The 23215-nt window shown below is 36.5% G+C and overlaps 1 protein-coding gene across 2 annotated transcripts in view; it reads left to right on the forward strand.

Moving 5' to 3' along the window:
• LOC135470164 (SLIT-ROBO Rho GTPase-activating protein 3-like) overlaps positions 1-23215 on the forward strand; it is an 82090-nt gene that overhangs the window by 6043 nt on the left and 52832 nt on the right. Inside the window, exon 1 of one of the 2 annotated variants that reach the window (XM_064748949.1) lies at positions 1297-3488. The exons of the other annotated variant lie outside the window; for it this stretch is intronic. Within the exon in view, the coding sequence (XP_064605019.1) occupies positions 3479-3488 (10 nt within the window). The 5' untranslated portion in view covers positions 1297-3478. Of the gene's footprint in view, positions 1-1296; positions 3489-23215 lie in introns of those variants that run through there. 2 annotated transcript variants of the gene reach the window in all.

The following is a 23215-nucleotide window of genomic DNA, read 5'->3' on the forward strand; positions in this document are numbered from 1 at the left end:
AGAAATGCTGGGGAGTGAATGAAACACCTTTACAAGTGATCAAGCGTTTGTTATTTTGTTCCAGACCAATATAGTTGAACCTACAAAGTAGACTGTGTCGCTGTATTCCAGAATGCTTTTTTGGCTTACCTCATCAAGTTTTACTGATCTTTTTTCAAATCTTCAAGTCCCATTTCTCATTGTTTTCAAGACAAATGCTGGTCGATATGAAAACACAATACAGAGTCTTAAGCATGAAGTGATTACGATTAATGTACAGTGAAAAAGAAATTTTGACAGTCAGGTTTTACGGGAATTAGATAATTATGATGTTCACACATGTAAATCTTCATAATTGAGATTGTTGTTAATAATCCTGTTATACCCTACAGGTGAGTAATAAATATTGAAAAATAGGACCTGTAGTATTGTCATGTGTAGCTATTGTACATATGTTTACTTCAACAGGTAAGCTGGTTATATTGATATCTTCATGTGCATTTTACCTGATTTTGTCATATAAATTCAAATTCTGTCTTCTTGGAGATGTATAATTATCATTGTAAATTCAGGTTTGTCTACATGTACCTACTAAAATTCAGTTAAGAAGAATCCTCGACATTAATCATAAACTGGAGATATGATTTTAAAAAATAACAATGAAGATGTCTTCAATGAAAATGTACATAATATACATAATATTCTAATGATCCACTTGGTGTTAAAATTTTGAGCCTTTTAAAAGCCCTTTTTATATCTTTATACATCTAGGCATTTTTAGGCAATAATTGTTTTATCAGTTTTTGAAATTCAGGAACATCTAATACATGTATGTTTTTTTTCCCTGTCTGTATACTGAGTGAATATGATATAGTGCTCTACATGTGGTCAGGAGATGGGGTTGTTCTTTGAAGAGGAGGACTTGTGTTGAGGGGGAGGATGAATAAGAGACCAGCTGGTTGAAGAACTGGTGCCCCTGAAGATAACATGTACTGGTATCTCAGAGGGGGAGGGATGGAGTGAAGTGCCAGGAACATGCTCTTTTATCTATATCTATGAAAGCTATCAACAGCAGTTTATGAACTGGCAGAAAAGCACTTATAAATGCTGCTGTACACATTCTAAAACTACCCTCTACCTTAATTCATCTGCAGTTTTAATTATGCTGTGTCTTTGTCTATAGTTAAAGAATGACTTAATTAGGACTTGAGTGTTAATATGCTATCATTAATCCTGTTGTCCTTGCAATTTGGAAACCATTTGTAAGCTTTTACACCTCTCGCAATTTGGCAGAAAACTACCTTTGTCACATCCGTCATTCTTGAAAGGATAAATGCACAGGGCTCATAAATCCTATGAGTAGGTTTAGGAAATAGGCTCTGAACTACATCTAAAGCCACAGTAACTTACATCTAACAGTAAAGCCACTGAAATGCCTAGTTGCTTTTGCCTTAAACATGGGTTCAAGTGGTGAAGATAGTGCTTCTAATTTTTAGGGAGTGTAAACAAGGCATAGTTTTGCTCTGAGAAAGATCAGATAAAGCACTGGTTTGACTGTGTGTTTAGAATAGTCTGTGAGAAAGTTTAAAATGTCAGACCCCATCAGGTGGGTCTGGGTCTTCTATAATCTGCTGTCTACAGCACTGAAAATGGCATTGGTTACTGGACCTAAGTTTGAACCCTGGTTGTTTTGTGGTGTTGGATGTCAACATTTGCAGTGATATGCAACTCTGAGCAGACAGGTCGCTGTAGTACACATTGGTCACCACTAAGAGGTTGTACACTAGGCTCCCTTGCTTACATAAAGTACATTTGTAAAGAATTCAGTAATTGGAGGGAATGCTTGCTTTCACTTTTAACATCATGTGTTTTGCTTTTTCTGCTTAAAAATAAAAACAAAGTAATAAAGAGTTTGAAATGGGAGCTTAGCTAGGAGGAAGGCAGTTTCTCCATCCGTCCTATAACCATTGCTATACAGCTACATGTAACCCACTTTGAATTGGACTTGACTGTAACTTGATAAATCGTGCCAATTTAATATTATGTCCTTCCCAAATATAATGCCCTTCCTGGTGACAGTATATGGGACAAGTTGTGGTATGTGACCATAAACCCGTAATGGAGGAAAGAACTCTTGTTAGTGGAGAACTTCCGCTGATAAATGATTTCCTACCCTAAAGTTTTGCCACTTATTTATGTGCATCAAATTTCTGATGGAAACAGGCAAATGTGCTTTTGTCAGTAGTCTCTTCAGATGAGATGTAGTTTGTGTTAAACTGCATTTTTACTTATATTTTCATTTCGTGGAATGTGGATTTTAGATTCAAGGAAGTGCATGCTGTAAATACTTGTTGACATACTTTTATTTAAATTTAAAAGTGGTCATTAATTTTTTAATGTGCACAATGATCTAGATATCCCGGAGGTTTTATACCAGGGCATAATGTTGTAAAACTAGTAGGACATCAAAGCAGTAATGTTAATATTTAAATGCATTATTGCAAGCTTCCAGCTCATGCTGGCTTCCTCTCCGGTCGTACATGGGAAGGTCTTCCATCAACCTGCGGATGGTCATGGGTTTCCCCCGAGCTCTGCCTGGTTTCCACCCACCATAATGGTGGCTGCCGGCGTGTAAGTGAAATATTATTGAGTATGGGGTAAAACACCAATTACATAAATAAATAAATAATTGCAAGCTAGACATCCACTTGGCTCAAATATACACATGGTTGGAACATTCTAAACAAGCTTATGTAATAATAGGATATAATTAGGAATGTACATTTTGTAAAATGTTTCTTTATTTTTTATTGATATTTTGTCATTGATCTATAAAAGACATATTGAACTTATTCACGAAGAAAGATTAGTTTCAGTTTGCTGTGTAAAAATGCACTTTCAAAAGCATATAACGACTAGATAAAATGATACATTTGATGCCAACGCCTTAAAGTATTTCTTTAATCATTCAATTATTCAAACTTCACCAAAGACTTCTTTGATTAGCTTTATGTGTCGGATGGATCAAGCAGAATAAAGCAAAATGTGTGACTGGAAGAGTGCTTTAGGTGAAATCCAGTTTTGAGATAGCCATGTACACAGACTGCACTTGTGTCCTAGCTGTGGCAGTATTCAATGTTGCATGTGATAATATTCAGCGATGGAATGTACAGTATGTGGAGTGTAACATCCGTGTCCCCATCTGATCACATGCAATGTGTGTAAATCCTGGGTTGAGTGTTAATACATACAATGTGTGTGTGAACATTGCACATGTACATGTACTTCTAACTGCTATACCTGTTGATCTGCCCGAGGGACAGAACCTGCCTGTTACATTACTTGTATAACGGATACAGTCAATCTTCTCAATAGTCAGGCAATGATAACTCCCAGTGGAGGGGAGAATCATTATATGTAACTGCCATTGAAGCGTCAGCTGGGTGAGGAAGTTTTTTACAAAGGACCATTTCGTTCGTTTTACAAGAGCTTATCAGCCATGAAAATGGGTAAGTAGATGTACTCAATCTTCCTATAAAATTCAACAGATACAGTTTATTACATAAATTTATAGGTTTTGTTTTATACATAAGTTATCCTTTTAGATTGTTCAGTTCATATTTAGGTGAAATTGTTTGACGACAGATGACCTAGTGATTAGATCTAAGAGAAAAATAATCGAGTACATGTTCAGGTCAGATTCAGAAGACACGTGTTATCAGACATACTTGTACATGGGATAATGCTAAGGTTTACACTTAGCTAAGTTTCAGAACTAAAAATTGCTTTGTTTGTGTACCACTTTACATGTGATAAAAATAATATTACATGTGTATGGTAATTGACAAATCATTTAAAAGATTAGTTAATTGCTTTGATATTCTTTTTCTAGCTCTCCATGGTCTACTCAAAGCACAAGAGCATACTCTTTCAGGTGCACTCAATATTATTTAAAATGCATTCATTAGTATATTGAATGTCATTACAGGCAGGGTGAAAGGCAGCTTCACATGTACATTCCAACTACATGCAAAGTTTGTAAAAATTAGTCCATGCACGAATAATATATATTTTACTACATGTAAATGTAGTCAACAGGTTGTATTTGAAGCGTGTCTGGATTTCAAAACAGCTCTGATGTACTTGTTTCTGTTCATGTGCAAGTAATATATCAACATGCATGTATATTGTATGTACTGTATGATGTATGTTTAAGTACTAACAGTGTGTTCTTTATGGTGGAATTTAAAATGTTACGCTCTTGTTTTTGTTAAGCCCTAATTAGCAATGAATGATAATGACATTTCTGTTTTGTGTGCATGCGCTTAATATTGTTCAGCATGCATTGTTTATACAATGTAGCCTTGTTCAGTAATCTGCACTGTTACTGACAAGGTTACCTTAAATTGCAGCTGTGTGCTGAGTGAGCACAAAACAGATTCTTTACTTTGCTCTGAGGCACAAATGGCCTGTGTTGGCCACAAGCGATATATTTGATAGGCCTGTTGCACAAAATCTTCAGAACACAAAACCAAGAATTAGTCATACATGGTTTATACATTTAAATGATTCACTGGTCTGCATGTATACATCTGATGAAAGAGTGCATGTGCAGGCACATTGAAGCATGCTATGAACTAGGAGATAACACAACAATGGCTGTGCTCAACTCTGTATATTTAAAATGCCACAACTACACGTGTAAAGGTCAACCTGCATTAACTGACAGAAACGCCCTTTTATATTTAATGTAGGTGGGGACAGCACTTTCAGCTTTTTTGTTGTACATATGTACATGTATGTGAATGTTGGATGCTTTTTGTGTGTCACTGCAGCACATGTATATATGTACTGATACTAGTAATCAAATATACATGTAATTGATAAAAAAAAGAAAAGAAATGGGGTCAGCACTGTCAGATTTTTGTTATACATGTATGTGAACCTATAATGTTGGATATTTTTTTTCTTTTTTTGCGTCAGTGCAGCACATGTAATGTACATAGGGTTTATAATGGAAATGTAATATACGTGTGATTGATAAAAAAATAAAACTGTATAGCCTTAGACTTCTGTATTTTTAAGATGCTCCTGCTGTATTTTCCTTTGTGAATTGTATAGAACAATGCACACTGAAGAAATCAACAGTGTACTTTATTTATGTGTTTATATACCTGTGTATGATAGTTCACAAGTTGTGCAGTATTAAAAAACAATATAATGACAGTTTTTGTGATAGTTACCAGTAGCACGTAAAATGTAAAAGTGTCTTAGCATGTAAAAGTGGATGGATCTCTTACAGAAATATTCTGGTAAAGACGCAGTGTATCTTGTCAACTTTCCTGTAAATTTATCTAGCACTATTTATCTAGCACCACACATAGATGATACACACGTACATGTACATGTAGCCCAGTAAATCATAGAACAAGTTTGGCGCCCACCAAGAAGAAGCAATCAGTTCGGTGTTGATGGCTAGCCTTTCTTGTTCGTATGATTTACCAGTTTCCAGTGCTTCAACAAGACAGGTTTAAGAAAAGCCTTGCTGTATGTGTATTCCTGTAATATTTACTTTCCACATCTGTGGAACAAATCTGCATGGCAGTGCGCAAATAAACAGTGATCAGTGTGGGTTGGTGTTTGTGAAGTCACCTACAGCAGTCGTTTACATATGAGATGTACATTGTACCCACTTATGATGCACGTTCACCTACCCTGTGAGAAAATGCTCTCATACTCTCTTTATACCCTTTAATGGCTGGGCTACATCCCCTCATTCTTCAACCTTTTTAACCGCCTATACAACCAACTGTGGGGTGTAGAGAAATAATTTGCAGTTTTATGAAGCTTGTATCTTTAGTGATACCAACTAATAATTTTTAGCATCATTTTCATAATAATTGCATGCATAAATTCCACTGAAAAAAGTGCTTAAGTGGTTGAAAAAGTTCAATATTTACAGTATGTTAAGAGATTTTAACTTAAACACCCATCTGTGTTGAAAGTTAGCTGAACCAACTAAAAGGGTGTATTAGCCATGTGTACAGTCATATTATCTTTCAGAGAAGAATTACTGTAATGTGGTAGTCTCATGATATATTTCCTGTTATATTAGCTTAAAATATTGTACATGTATCAGGGAATTCATATGTTGATTTTGCACATGCATGTATGTATATATTTCATTCCTGTCATGTTCTGTAGTGTCTGGCTATGAATGAGGTATTGAATCATTTTTTACACATGCTCCTGAAGATATTGTCAATAAATGGCACTCTATCTTGATACATGTATGATCTGTTTTAATATTACAGGTGACAGAATGATGTCATTGCTTTGAAAACTTTACCATTAATTCCACAAACATAATGAATTATAATTTCTATTATCCAGTTGATCATCAGACATCAGACGTCATACTGGTAGAATAAAATTATATGTGAAAGACTTATGGCTCATCAATTATTCAAATTCAATTCATTATGTACAAAAGGGTGGTGTTGCTAAAGGTAGCCTGATTGATAGTTGTGTGGTTTCACATTGGCAGTGGCCAGATTGAATGACTCATCACTCAGACATTAATAGCTATATTATTTAACAGCTGCTGCATTTGTAAGTCTCGGTCACAAGAAATGTCGCATGTACCGTAAAACCCATGTACATGTACATGGCTGTGTGCTGAAATGTTATCTTTTGTTGAAAGCCATGCTGTTATTCCAGCACAGTACATGTATTTTGTTTTAGTAAGTCATGCCGTGATACATTTGGCCTCTTTTACAGAGTTTCCATTTATGTCTTGTGTAAAACATATGTCTTTTATTAATACACATTTATATTTTGTGTTTTACACCCATGACTTAAATAATTGGATGTTTAACTTGTTTGTGACCTCTTTAAAAAATTTTTGATATGGCACATGCACACACTTTGCCGGGTTGTCTTTATATGCTGTACAGTATATACATGTAGATTTGGTGTTGGTTTGTGCTGGGGAATACACACAATTACATATGTGTAGATTGGTGTTGGTTTGTGCTGGGGAATACACACAATTGTACAGTGTAGATTTGGTGTTGGTTTGCTGGGGAATACACACAACTACACACGTGTAGATTTGGTGTTGGTTTGCTGGGGAATACACACAGTTACATATGTGTAGAATTGGTGTTGGTTTGCTGGGGAATACACACAACTACACAGTGTAGAATTAGTGTTGGTTTGTGCTGGGGAATACACACAACTACACACGTGTAGATTTGGTGTTGGTTTGTGCTGGGGAATACACACAATTACATATGTGTAGATTGGTGTTGGTTTGTGCTGGGGAATACACACAATTGCACAGTGTAGATTTGGTGTTGGTTTGCTGGGGAATACACACAACTACACACGTGTAGATTTGGTGTTGGTTTGCTGGGGAATACACACAGTTACATATGTGTAGAATTGGTGTTGGTTTGCTGGGGAATACACACAACTACACAGTGTAGAATTAGTGTTGGTTTGGCAGGGGAATACACACAACTACACACATGTAGATTTGGTTTGGGTTTATTCTGGGGAATACACACATCTACACATGTGTAGATTTGGTGTTGGTTTGTGCTGGGGAATACACACAACTACATATGTGTAGATTTGGTGTTGGTTTGTGCTGGGGAATACACACAATTACATATGTGTAGATTTGGTGTTGGTTTGCTGGGGAATACACACAACTACACACGTGTAGATTTGGTGTTGGTTTATGCTGGGGAACACACACAACTACACATGTGTAGATTTGGTGTTTGTTTATTCTGGGGAATACACACAACTACACACGTGTAGGTTTGGTGTGGGTTTATTCTGGGGAATACACACATCTACACATGTAGATTTGGTGTGGGTTTATTCTGGGGAATACACACAACTACACACGTGTAGATTTGGTGTGGGTTTACTAGCTATACAAAATCAGTGAGCCTTGGCAAGGAACAAGCTCATGTCTGGAATATGAATGGGATCAATTATTCATCATGGAATGAAGTTTACAAGATGTTGTGATGGATTTGAATGGTTGTCAGTGGCCAGAATGAAACTTCATCCCCTTGTATGCTGGTGCAGGCTTCTGGTGGTGGTTTGCTTTGGCCCAAGAAGACAGATTATCGCATTGAACCACAAAGGACAGTTGACTGAACCCTTTGCATCAGGCCAGATCGACCCCAAATTTCCATTCACTAACCTTATTAGTTTGACCATTAATCATTGAATATTGGAAGTCCCTATTATGGAATGTTTCCTGTAATAGCTGCAATGTCCTTGACCTTGCTTTGGTGGGCATATCATTATTTGGTTAAAGAAGACAGAATCCTGTAAAGTCTGCTTCCCAATTAAGAGAAGTAGGGCAACGACTTAGGTAACTTCAGACAGAAGATTCACAGCCTGCTATTGATTTTAGAGGAACAGTTAACTGTGTGGCTCAGTGAAGGGACATTTGCACATTAAGAACCAGGCAGTCTTCGTGTGTAATTGTTGCTCCTCTCTCCTCAGTTTTCCAAGGATCAATTCTGTATGGTTTTGAAAGCTGCTTGAAAATTGACCGTCACAGTTTTGCCCTTGAGGGTAAATTGAAGAGAATTGTCTCGGGTCACGTGCTTGTGATATTTCAGGCATCTCAGCTGTCTTGCTGATGATCCCCATTACCACAAAGCAATTTAGCATAAAGGCTAGGTTTGTTCCTAGTTTTGGCACCATCTTATACACGTAGTTTAATACTGAGCCAGTGTACCTCATGTATCCTAGGGCCATCAAATTTGTCATAACTTGTACTTGCAAAGAGAATTGCAGTATTTTTTTTAACAGAGTAGGTATTTGGCATATACATTATATACAATATTTGGATATTCCCCAATATGATTAAATGTATTGCCATGTGGTAGATTCTCTCTGTGTGTGTATATATATATATATATATACCATTATCCATTGAAAATTAATGGATATTTTAATAAATTAGTGTCTAATATTTTTACAAATTAATGCACACTGGTAACATCAGAGTACATGTTTACTTAGTCATATGTATACAAACATGTGTTTAGACCTTCATTCCCATAGCTTCGCCTAAAAAGATGAAGAGTAGCAAGTTCATTTATACGTGCATGTTGATTTACAACTCCCTAAGTTCACTTTTGACACATGTGGACTTTTGATTCCCCCTTGCTCTGGGAGAAGTTAAGAATGAAGGAGAGCTTTCATAGTTTGAAGTGTTGTTGCATAATTTATACCCCCCATGGTAACAGGGTTGTCCTGACACAGCAAGATGTCTTATGTCCATGTCCATTCAGATAACCTAACCCAAGTACATGGAAGGAGCTGCTGACACAGCTCTACTGCATGCTCACAAGCTTGTACTGTGCCATGGCCTACATGGACCTCTGTAGATGTGACGCCTGTGTACACATGCTATGAATTATTGCATAGGCTAGTAGTTCACAAACTCAGAAGCACAGACTGCTACTGTTGAACCTCTGCAGGCCTACTCACCCGCCTAATACCTACATTTTGACACCTACATTTATCTTTCCTTTCACCGTACCATATACAATAAGAGGAATTTCTCTTGTTAGATGTCTACACGATCCAATATGAACCAGCTTGACCCAATATACACACATGTGATGAAGCATGTGTCTTACATATAGATGTAGAAACTGAAGAGGAAGTTACAGGAAGTTTTTGGGTGATATTGTAATAATATTGATTTTCACAATGATGTACATTCACTGGGATCATATTTTCAGTCCAGTTGCAGGATATTAATCTGTTATCGATCTACAGATAGAACCACTTATCACTAAAGCTGACAAGCATTTTATCCATTGGCATTGACTTCCCTGCATGTTTGTACTAACCATAATACTCCTCAGTGCTGAAACAACGGTTTGATAACAATTTGTGCTAATTACAGCTATGTTTGACTTGAAAAGGCTTTATAAAGCTAAATGTGTTGGATGTTGGATACAGTATCTTGGACATCTTTTTCATTGCTACATGTATCTTCTGTAAAGATAATAAAAGAAGTAGATGTATTCAAATACAAAAAGTTTACTTTGTTCTACAGTTGTCTCTTGTCTTGTTCACAAGACTGCCAATTCATATAGCAGGAGTCTGCTGTTAGGTGTGTCTGAATGTGTTTATGTGGTCAGTCTGTGGACAGACTTTCTGTATGGTTGTTACTGCACAAGGACATAAATGTACATAGGTGTAGATAGTCCTGGGACAGAATCTGCATGTACATGTATCAGTCTAAGGAGATGGTAGGGGCTGACCACTTAGTGTGTGGGGCAGGGTCTCTGCCAGGGTAGTGTGAGGAAATCAGCACATTATTCAAGAATGATATATGGGAGAAAACCCAGTCAGTAACTTCAGCTCCCTGGATGAGTTCCAGATGTTTGCTACCAAGTTTCACTACTGTATGCAAACATTTTACCCTCAAGAATGCTGTAACTGAAAGAGTCAGTATCAGTGTAAAATTAACTGTCAGAGTTTTAAAAGTTTATACTGATTGAGGATTTGTCAGGTTGCTGCAGTGACATGATGAAGCGATAAAGTTTCTTTAATTTTAGTGAGTTCAAAATTGCTTGTTATGTACATGTATATGTATGTATCTGGCATGTGCTGTACTAACTTGCAGCTTAGTTGGTCATCTCACTACTAAAGAGCTGTAATATAGTCCATACCTCTTGTATGGGCGGTATGCCAACACTTACAGCACATGTACCATGTGTAGGTCTCTACTTTAGCTATGACAGTCTTCTCCCATTTGTGTTATGTAGACCAGACAGAATGCATGTGACTTGTTGAACTTGTCCAGTTGGAGGTAGCAATCTGTTGTGGATATTTGTTAATTGATCATGACAGTTACTTCCATGTTTAACTGTTTGCTGCCTAACTACAGTAGTTTTGGATTAAGATGTTGGCAATGTGATGTATTCCAGCATCTGCTGCTCCTCTTCTTTAGAACTTCTCATAGATTAAATACCATATCTTCTTCAGGAACAACAATAGTTTCAGCCTGTACTGTAACGCACATCTGATCCAAAAACTACAGTAGATTTTTTTCACTTGTGATGTTCTTGATGAAACAATGATAAGGACCATTTTGAAACTTTTGAAAGTGCATGGAATGTAATATAAATGTTATCCTAGGTTTAATGCCTACAGTTCTGGTTATTTTGCTACTTACCCATGTACATGTAGTGTGCAAATAATTTCATATCATTTCATGTAAGAAACGATGTTGAATTGCATGTGTGTTTGACTGCTTATGTGCAATTTAATTAACCTTGGAATAATGGTAAACCTTTGAAGTCTGTACATGTTTCTTACATTTAGTTGTTCAGTGCCTCCCTGGCTGGGTCTGTCTTTAATTTTACCAGTTACCCACTTAAATTAGAACCTGGTTGGCCATATTTCTGCTCGAGACATTCAAATGAGGAGTGGGGCGGGGCATGTTTTTTCAGCTTAGCAATGTGTTGCAGCGAAGGACTGACAACCTGCAGTTTTTAAAGGCCTGCCTTATGTTTTATGGCAGTGCAAAAAATATTAGCTTCTGTCAGCATTACACATGGCCAGAGTTAGAGTATGAAATTTGAACTGCCACGGCTGAATTTCATGGTATAATTAGTGTACTTTGTCTCTTAAGTTTCAGAGACAGAGCTTGTGTCTTAGACACCTGGGGACATAGAATAAATGTATCAATGGATGAACATTTCTCTTATCACTATGGACCCAGTCAGGAGGTATTTAAGGTACCTGGCAAAAATCGTAGGCCACCATACTTTTGTCCAACCATGAAGTTAAACCAGAACCCCTAACTCACCCCACCCCATCTTACTAGGGCAAACTTCTTCTTTACTGTGTTGAACACATGCATATAAATCCATCAATCATTTATCATGTAAGCAGCTCAAGTTTTGTGATGACTTGGCCTGTTGGTAATAAGATAACCACTAGAAGATACATATTGTTTATCTGGAAATAAATGCTGTATTTCCCAATTCTTTGAACCAAAATTAAAATATAATCCTGCCAGGTTCTCCAATAAAACACCAAGCTTGCATGTGATTTTTGGTGGAAGCAGTTGCTGACTGACATTGACAATTTCCTAACATTGTGTAAACACAGTAAACATTAGGTTATCTGAACCCTACAGGGACTGTAACCTTGTCAGATTTGCGTAGCAATAAACTTCTGTGAAGGTCCAGAAAATAGTGCTTTACCATGACCTTTATTATCATCAGTTATGGGGATCTTATGAACCCACCGTCAGCGGCAGCCTCAGATGATGCAAGATATGTGTATGTTAGAGGTAATAAAAGTGGGAGTTGTCAGAAATGGTGATGCCAACAGCACTGTCTGTGCAAGAAGATAACACATCTGGAAGGCGAGAAACTGTCGGTCTTGGTGATTATGGTGATTCAGAAACAGGTGTATTTTCACCGCCTGGCAATGAATGCTGGCAAAGTAGCTGATGGAGAATTGGTAATGAAGCAAATGTCTGGAGAAAATTTGAATTATCTATTGCCTGTTGTACCACTGAGTACTTACACACACACACACAAACACATACATTCTGTGTTTAAACAGAAAAGTAATGCTACCTCAGGGTTTTTTGGGGGGGTTTTTTGGTATTTTATGATGTGTGCAGAAAAATCATGCATATATATCATATTTCATTGATGATTGAATTACCCTTAGCATTTGTATATTTGCAACAGTGTAAATACTTGTACATGAATGACACAAGTGTGTTCAGCAGTGTTTACAACACAGTTGCATCATTCATACTTAATACCTTCTCTTCATTACATGATTTTTCAACTCAACATCATGAATACCATGTACTGGTGACATTGAAACTGTAAATTCAGGTGTGAATCGTGAACGCAATGAAATATACGTAGCTCTATATGTAACAGCCTGTCAACATTCCTGAATTATTTTGATGTACTCTACATGTCTGGTCAGTCAGCTACCACAATGTTGTAGGTTTCTTATAACTACACACATATATGTATGGACGAAAATTTACCATTTCTTGTCACGTGTATGTAAACAGTAAGAAATTAAATACAGCTGTCCTGTACACACATGTATTCTCAACAATATTATGTGATGTTGTGGATGTATTTTCCTTGTACTGAAAGCTGCCTACCCACATGTTGCCTGAGTGACAACCTGCACATATACATGTAGGTCAACCATCAAAGAGATGTATTAAATACAGAAGCTGAATACTCTGTTGAAATGCATGAAATGTTGTGTATGGGAAGAAAATGAATGGAGTGACTGTGTTCAATGCTGGTTTATAGGCAGCATTGTCTACGGACAGTAGATTAATCTTGTTCTGACCTCACTTACATGTAGCTTGAAAATGTCAGCAGTTTGATATCCACACTGTGCACACCGTGTCTGCATTAAACTCGGGCATGCTGTACTCCTGTGTAGTACTCACTTATAAAACTGTGGCAAAGCACATTGTTCCATGAGTATACCGGCACAGGCATTCCATACAGATAATACATACACATACAATGATGTATGTGTCTTTATATAATGTTTCTTGTATTTGTTACGTTCTCAATTTGTGGATAGAGTAATCAGGTTTTGCATTAATCAAATACGGGTTGATTGCAGATGTATTGAGCTACAGTGTATACATGATAAGGTAGAAACTATAGCATGCACAACACACATTGTTGGGTTAGATGATGTCCTTTCATAGCCTTGAACCCTGTGTAACTACATACATGTAACGTGGTGGCAGCAATGTGTATACTTTTGAATACTTTCCTTGACTCTAACAGTTGTGTGACAAATTTCCTGAGGGATGGTCATGCTTGTTTGAAAAGGCTTGATAAGAAATCAACTCAAGTGCTGCTGAAGCCCTGTTTGTTTTATTATCTTGCCTACTGTCAGGTTAAGCTACCAGAATATAAATGCAGTTAAACTTATCAGAATCAAGGCTTTTTAAGCAGAAATACATGTTCTATAAAATATGGAACATTATTCCACATGATATGTATTTTTAAAATTACAAGTAAGCATATAAAATGCTGTTATTAATTGATTTATGTGTGCATGTGAATCACAGATCTATAGTGAAAGATAGAAAAAGCATTCATGTAAATAAACTAAATGTAGCTGCTAACATGTTCAAGCCTTACATGTATATATTTATTGTAAGTTAATTCTATGAATTTGTGTTTAAATTACGTAATTTGATGAATTTTTTTGTGTAAGGATTCAAAATGCAAGTTAGTTTCGAAAATTATGTGTATTTTCAATTCTCTTGTAAGCTGAAGCAGTTCATCTTAAATTGGGACACTTATGTTACAAAAATGCCAGCATAGTTGGTGTCTGTTGTGTGCATATTTGTGTGCATGCTTGTGTTGCTCTGATTCATCCAGCAAAAGGTGTAGGAGTGATCACACAGATCCGTCACAGCAATCAGCTTGAGAGCAGCAGATTCAACATGTTATCAGGAGTCTGTATTGATCTCCTTACAGAACATTTGCATCGCAGATGACAGATTCGCCCCTCTCCAGGGAAAACACGAGTTACTGTGTTTGAGAGCTGCAGTGGGGCCATTGTCTGTTCTGTCCCTACACTTATGCACATGAACGATGTCGCATGCAGACAAGCTGTTATAGAGATTCTTGGGTGCAGAACAGGCTTACACAAAAGTGTTCGACATCGTAAAATCTTATAGTGCTTAATGTGTGTACTACCTCTGTTCTCTATTCTGTGGACAACACTTGTACACTGTTTTAATCATGTAACCTGTGCCTGTACCAGTAATCAGACAGACATGTAGAGGATAGAGGCAGCAGGGCCTGACTGACACCACTGCTAGCCACACTTGCTTGAAAAAAGTTACACACAACATCACCTGCACTTTTTTTTATTTACTTGATAGCTTTGACAGCTACTCCCCCCACTCTCACCTCCAAAACATAAAAAAAGCAAAACAAATAATCTAATGTCAGAATCCAGTATAATTTTGACTTTGCATATTGATAGTCCTGTACATCATACAATTGACATAGAGATCTTGCTTTGTTTTTCATGGTTCATGGAAGCAAATGCAGCTCATCTGTGGCTGTTGATGTGAAAGTGCAATACATCAATACATGTGAAGTATAATCACTGTAATAGATTCCTTGTCCACGCCCAATTTCAGCTCAGTACAAGGAAATGGGTCAACATGTGGTAACACCTGGAACCGCTCAGCGACATGTCTGCTTGATAAATCATGAAGCTGAAGAGAGATTTTTGTGCGTTTAAACCAGTGCAATGTGACCCTGAACATGACAGGATCGTGAGGCTCTGGGAAAATTATTTTGCGAAAATGCAGCTCGGATAAATATTTAATGGTATTTTGTCCAGACATGGAAAGTTTTCAAGGAAATTGTTGTTGTCTAATTATTATAACAAAATTACACTGTGTTTGGGGGCTGGAAATTTCTGTTGATCCAGAAATGTGTGTACAAGGGTCAATTACTGTTTGGTTCTTCTGGGTACCCTAGAAGAATGGACTTCTGGGTACCTTAGAAGGATGGACTTCTGGGTTCCCTTACAGGATGGACTTCTGGGTACCCTAGAAGAATGGACTACTGGGTACCCTTGAAGGATGGACTTCTGATGGACTTCTGGGTACCCTTGGAGGATGGACTTCTGGGTACCGTTGAAGGATGGACTTCTGGGTACACTTGTAGGATGGACTTCTGGGTACAGTTGTAGGATGGACTTCTGGGTTCCCTTGTAGGATGGACTTCTGGGTACCGTTGAAGGATGGACTTCTGGGTACACTTGTAGGATGGACTTCTGGGTACCCTTGTAGGATGGACTGTGTGATCTAGTTTTCAATGACCACGTAATCCTAAATGTCACTTTTTTTCTTGCTCAGCTCATTAGCATACATGTACTGATAGAAGGAAAGATTTTGAAATATTTTAATACAAGTTTAATACATCTGCTTAATGCATTTAAAGAAACATATACTTGACACATTTCATCACACAAACATTTGTAATGCAGTAAAGTAGATTAACTGCTTTAGACTAACGTAACTTTTATGTAAACTCTATCAAAAGAAGAAATGTTCCATACATTTATGTATCCTCTGAACTTGTCTATGCTTAAATTTAATTATTTTCATCATTACCCCCATTTAGGACTTTGCATAATAGTGCTTTTCCATGTATTCAGATGTCCATGCTCTTCCTAAAGTACTGAACCTAAATGTTTTTGCACAAAACTTTACATACATCTTCTCTATCATCCAAACTTGCGTATGCTTAAGCTTAATTACAATCAAGTAATTATTTTCTTAATTACTCCAGTACAGGTACTATAATGCAGGTGCAAAAAATGGATTTTCATGTGCACTGTACTGTTATATGATTGCTATATGTCTGCATTCAAATTGGATGTACCAGTCGTGCAATCAGTTCACACCAAGAAGAGCCCATGAAACATTCTACATTTATATGAAGACAAACTATACATTACAATGCCCTCTCATTTGTTGAAGGTTTTCTTTGTTTTCTTTCTTATATTTTTGGAAATGTTGGGAGATGGAAGGAGGTATTTAAGACACTCGGATTCTTGTTTAATTTAATTTCATTTAATACTTTGCAAGAAAATTTTAAAAGCTTTGTTTTCACTTTCTTTTTCATATTTATTTAGGAAATATAGGAAGGAAAAATGTCTGCAGTGTGTCTGGTTGATATGATGATTGTTGGAAGATAGGAAAGGATATATAGGGAAAGGACATATGCCCATATCACATGTAACTTTGTAGAATTGAAATGGTTTGAGAAAAGCTCACACTTACCCCTAAAGTTGTACTAAGGCTGATGTACAGGTAAGCGTTAGACAAGCTTTAGAGGGAGGCTGAATCTAAGCATTAAAACAGATATTCGTACACCAACTGTGAACCAAAGGTAATCGCAAGGCCAATTCCCAAAACACGTATAACAAAAACAGAGAACTGAGAAAGTATGAAATGCTGGACACATGAGACTTTCAGGTTCTGGTTGTATTTCTGGATATATGCTGGGGTGAGGTGAACTCACAATAGTGGCAGGATCATTTTTGTTAGACTTTTGGGGTCTGAACAGGTGATGCATGTCCAGGTAGGTCATCAAATCAGCTGTAGTAAACTCCCAGGTTTCCTTTGTAAACTCTGCTGTCCTTACCTCAAACGTATTCCTCAAAACTATGTGCATTATAGAACACTTGCAAGCATTGTATTTTCCTTTCATCTACTGGTGTTGAAATTACCATGACCTGCAAGCCTTTCACTGCTGATATACAGTGGGTATTAAAATGCAGGTGTTAAAATGCAGGTGTAGTTTTAAACAAGCCATATTCAAACAGCAGATAACAGCTCTGGACCAATGGCAAACCCAGATTTTACTGATTGTAGAAATAAGAAAAATTCCATGTAAACGAATTTCACAGATGTTTAGTAAAACATAAACATGACATTATTCAATCCTGACTTCTAAGAGTTAAAGATATAAGCACACATTATGTTATGAGCAATGGATATACATGTATATGCACGTATATTGCTCACTCATTAATTCATTTGCTGTTGAAAAACTCATACACATATCTGGCGTTTGTATGTTTTTCTTCTTTTCTTTTCTTTTGTTATTTTTGTGTGTTTGTATGGGATGGGTTATGGTGGGATGGGTTTTTATTTCCTACTTAACCTGAACTTCAGTACATGTAAATGTTAATGGGGAATGAAGTCTGCTCAGAGCTGAGTGTGCAGACACCAGAGTAAACACAGACACAATGACCCTTGACCTGATAATGTCAGAGGTCAGGCAGATGACCTACACAGTGTCAGGAATTTCATTCTTGACCGCTGTGAGGTCAGGTGTAGGGTAAACCCATGACCCGGAGTAAGTCCCTTGAGTGAAGAGTTAAGACCAACATAACTGGAAAAGTATACATGTATGTGTATTAATGCTGTATCTTTATTTCAAGAGTCAATACATCTAATATCAGTCAATACATCTAATACAATGCTAATTGAATGACAATAAACAAGGCAGGCAAACATACAAGTACAGGTAGGTATTAGATACAGGATCAGTTAGTGCAGCCACCATGACTATCTTGAACAGCTGGAAAAAAGGTATTAAGACAGGGTGTAGTTGGAAATGGCCCATTACCTACCCCTTCTTACTGGTCAAGGAGTGAACTAGATGTGTTGCATATTTCACAGCTTCAGCTTCACTATACATATCTGTACTCTTCCATTCACTAACCTGGAACTGTGTCTTTTTGAGTGGGCTGTCCTTAATACATGTGTGGGAAAGCTACACTCCTCAAAAAACATGTTTCCTGTAATCTTACAGTTATTCTGACTGAATATTGCCTGGTTATTTGTGAATAATAAATACCGTAATATCATGATTTTGATTGTGAATTTTATTTGTTTCATATTTCCAGCACTTCAGGGTGATGACTTTAGCAAAACTGTAGGTCATTCAGTATCATTAAGCAGTGTAAATTTCATGGATTTCATTTAGAAACACAACATGAAAGTTTCAAGTTGATAAATTACATCAAACTAATATTCACATGTATGTTTCTGAAATTCTGAATATTTGCATCACTTATAGTAATTTTTGTGATCACATATGCAGAATTTAAGATCATTACTTTGAGGATGCCTGAGCCAACCTTAGCAGGCTCGATTGGAAAATTTGGGTTTAAGAAGTTCTGATGCAATCTGAGTTGCTGCATCTATTAGATTTGTGTTAACATGTCATTGAGTTTATCAAAACATTCACATAATTGTTTTATGAATTTGAATGGTGTGCCGTCAAATATACATGTTTGCATATAGTTCTGATGAATGCTTATTGGTTTCTTTTCATGATTAACTTCCTGTTCAAGTTTCCAGCTCTGCATTATGAGAAAATTCCACATGCTACACATGTACGTGTACCTTGTTTAAGTTGTAATTAAACACTGAAACACTGATACCATAACTAGTTATTGTAAATGCACATTGTACATCATATGCATGCACATCTAGATGTCAAGGGCTTATGTTAATGCACCTCCAAGCAGAGATGATAGTCACTGCCCGACATTTGTCGCATTGCTCATTGTAAGATGAAGGATCAAACTGAAGCTACCTCTGAAATAGGAAAAGGAAGGATTTGTTGAATATCTACTTGACAGATGGGAAGGATTGTGATGGATTTAGTTTATAGGTTAGTGAGATTCACCTGTATCAAAAAATAATTACAGTAGGGTAATTGTAAAAAGTGATTGTTGACAGATTGAGATATATGCAAGTTTATTCTGTGTGAAAACCTGTACAGGCTTAACCAGGGTAAACTGTGGAATGCAGTTGTTTGAAAGGCGGTTTGTGGGACCAAGTACATATATAACAGTGGCAAGTGCTGAGCTCTGTTGTTGGCTTGTGGGATTGATGATGTGTGACAGTCTATAGCCACCAGGTTATTTTCTGTATGGGTACATGTAGGTACTGTCTAACAGTGACTTGTGTGGATAGGGTGCATACATAGATGTGATAAGCCTTCATAAAATATTAACCTAAAGTTCATATATAAGAGAAAGTGTCTAAAATAATTTAAGATTTGAACATGAGACCTTAATTTTTAATGATTTGGATCCGTAAGATTGGTCCATGTGTGCTCTGGGAGCCTACATAATTTATATAGCTAGTGAATCTGTGCTTATAACAGCCCAGCTTTTACTTAGATGGCAGTTTTAATATATTTTCTGGTTAGCATGTCCTGTATTTTATACTTGGTGGTCAGATAGAGGTGAATCGCAATTAGATTGTTCTATCCATACCTATAACACAGATAATATTTTGACAGACCGTCATATGTTACTTGTCTGTCACAAACTTTTCAACAGGTTTCTGTACGTCAGCGTGCACATACACTGACATCCAAGATTATAAGCGGTTTCAGTTTGTGCAAACATGTAAAGCTAACAGAATATTTGCAGAGAAGAAAGCAGATCTGTAATCATTAAATTCTCATAAACGTTCCTAACATGCTCTACTTTGTGCATGTAGGCTAAAGCATACATGCTGCATACACGCAAATGAACTCAAGTGCAACAGACCACTTCAGTAGAATTATAGGATAGAGTGATCTCCCTTGCATTATCACAGGCATGTGCCATTGGAGACGATCAGATATCAAATATGAACTTTTGCACTCATGTACAACATCTCTATGTACTTGATTGTACAAATGAGATGATACAGAGGGTGAGTATTTAAGTTGATGTTATCTGGTGGATTTAAATTACTAAACCAGATTAAATAAAAGCTAAAGAAAAAAGGAGTATAAGTTTTAATTTGCATTAATTCATTTTTAAGATAATGTATTGAACTACTTGTACAATTTTCTGCAGGTGCTGATTTGAATTGTTGGCATAAACAAAATTTTTTTTTGTATGTATGTACATACATGTAATTTTTGGGATTGCCTAGTGCTATATTTTTAATCTTAAAGAGGGTTGTTGCCAGCAGGACCATATGAAAACATAAACTTCTGTCACCAAATTTCAGAAGTCACATGGCAACCTTGTGTAAAGTATATTTTGTAGAAAGAATCAAAATGGTTCTCTTTGAGATCTTTTATGCCTGTGACTGAAACAAATTTATATGAAAACGAAACCTGGTATAGATACATGTAGTTATCATAGTTTCATTAAATTACTTGTTAGTTTAAGTATATAACCAGTCATTAAAGTAAATACTCTAGACAAAGAAACAATAAATGACTTGTCAAAAAGGTTACACAAATGACAAATGCATAATAAGAAATAACTGATGGAATTATGAAAATCTGTAAGTTCATTGATTAACTGGTAAATACTTCATATGACAAAAGGTATTTTTTATATGCCATTTGCAAATTAAATCCAAATTGTCTATAATGTGTGTGAATGAGTATTTTCTATGGTAGCGCGTTTTAGGCATAATATATATGGAAATCTTTTAAGTTTTTTCACGTGTTTCTGGCTTGCATAACCTGTAGGTGAGCACTTTTAACCATTCTCTATTCATTAATGCAGTGTATTACGAGTATAATACACCATAGTACAGGTATATTCACCTCTCCCTCATTAAAGAAGAAAATTATTATCCAATGGCAACTCACATGTATATAGTGTGTTTCACCTAAAGTTTGGCCTGTAACAGTGTACTTTCAGAAGCACATAATGGCCTTAAAAGGACACTTTTGATGCCAATAATTAAGTACGTCTGATAAGAAATTAATTAAACATCACAAAAATAAACTTGTAATTGGCCCTGTAAGATGAATTGGTCAAAATCAAGCAAAGTGTGTCACTTTAACAGTGCTAAACTTTAGGTGAAGTACAGTAAACTTTTATAAAGGAAAACAATTTGTTGTTTTGCAGATACGCCAAAAATAAACTTAACAACCATCTATTTCTATACACCAGTTTCAGGTTTCCATTTTGCATAGTCAGTGGGACCAGGACTACAATGTTTACAATTACTCTCCACCATTCTCAATAAATTGGTTTCAGAAGAACCTAGATGAATTTTAGCTATTTGTCATTTATGCACATGCTTGGTATTCATATATGTATATGCATGTACGTTTCCCGGGTCAGACCATACCAAAAACTTCAAAAATGGTACTTGTTGCTGCCTCGTTTGGTGCTCAACACTGAGAGGTTAGAGCAATGAAACATGACTGGTCGACCGAGTGTCAGTATCATGTTAATTGTTAAGTACGATGTTACATACGTACATATATGTACATTTCCTTCCTTCAAGGGAGACAACTTTTGTAACTGCACACATGACCATATACTTTGGGGCTGCAGTATAGTGGTCCCTATTTACAGCCGTTGTTTTGCAGGATTAATTTGCATTTTGTGCTCAAACAAAAATTTATATTGTGTTTACATTCATAAATTGCAACTTTTCTAGGGCAGTTAGGGTATTCTGGGGGAGGGGAAGCTTACATGTTTTCACATAGTTTTGAAACAACAGATCTGTGTTTAGATACATGTACGTACTGATAAATCATTGTATGTCAATTGTCTAAGTTCGACATTGCCATGGTAACCAGGTAGGCAGTTGCCCTTTAGCTACACAGTTATGCATGTACACACATTTGTATATGTATAGAGTATGTGTATGTGCATACCCAAGCCTGCAAATAAGCGTCCTGATATGGACATTGGGCAGTACAAATCCATAGTTAATCTAATTATGTGGAAATAACATCATAGATGGTGCTGTTTGTAGTTGTCCCCATGTTATGCACGCTTGGTCGGTCATTGATTTAGCTGTGCCAAGTAGGCTTAGTATTGTGACAGAGTAAAATCAGCAGAATCGTAAGAAATTCCCATTCGGTTGGGAGAAAAAGTAAGGCAGGAAACTTATTGAAGCATGGATCTTATTACACATTTCTACTATTCTCTCTGTCTGTAGTCCGCATTTAATGTCTCCCTGAAAACCAGAAAATAGGTTGCCTGGCACAAAATTTAAAATTTCAGGCACAAAATCATTGGTACCTGACATATTTTGTCACACAGGTGCCACTCAAATAGATATTTGCAGGCTTGATATCTCAGTCTAGGGTCGATGTTCTGATGGTGTACATGTAGTACTACTGTGACATTCATTTGTGTCCTAGGCATATTACTCTGAGAGGTATGGGTAACAGTTGTAAATTTAGTTTGGATATTTTTGTAGTATTTTTGTGTTATTTGATAAGTGCATGAATGTACTCATCTTTATCATTTTTTACCCAATGGCTTGGGATACCAAACTTTGGAAGAGCCCTATGCATTTTTTTTTTTTGGCCTTGGACAACATCATTTAAGTTCATGGATGTAAATTTTGTGTTGAATAAGTTCTGAATTTTTATCAGACATAGCCAAATTGAAGACCCATATAATTTTGTTGTTATTGACCTTGACCTATTTTATTAAGGTTGTTAAGCCTGTTTCTCCATTACTGCCTATAAACAAACTATTGAGACTACTGTTGAAACTCTGTCAGTGTACAAGTATATTGTGGCAAGGAAGGTATATACTTAAAATATGGATGTATATACTTGGAACAACATTCATAAATCTCATTAAAGTTTGAATCTGGATTCATTCTATTAATTTAAACATTCGTTAA

This window comes from Liolophura sinensis, chromosome 7 (assembly GCF_032854445.1).
Source record: "Liolophura sinensis isolate JHLJ2023 chromosome 7, CUHK_Ljap_v2, whole genome shotgun sequence".
NCBI classification, from domain to species: Eukaryota; Metazoa; Mollusca; class Polyplacophora; order Chitonida; family Chitonidae; genus Liolophura; species Liolophura sinensis.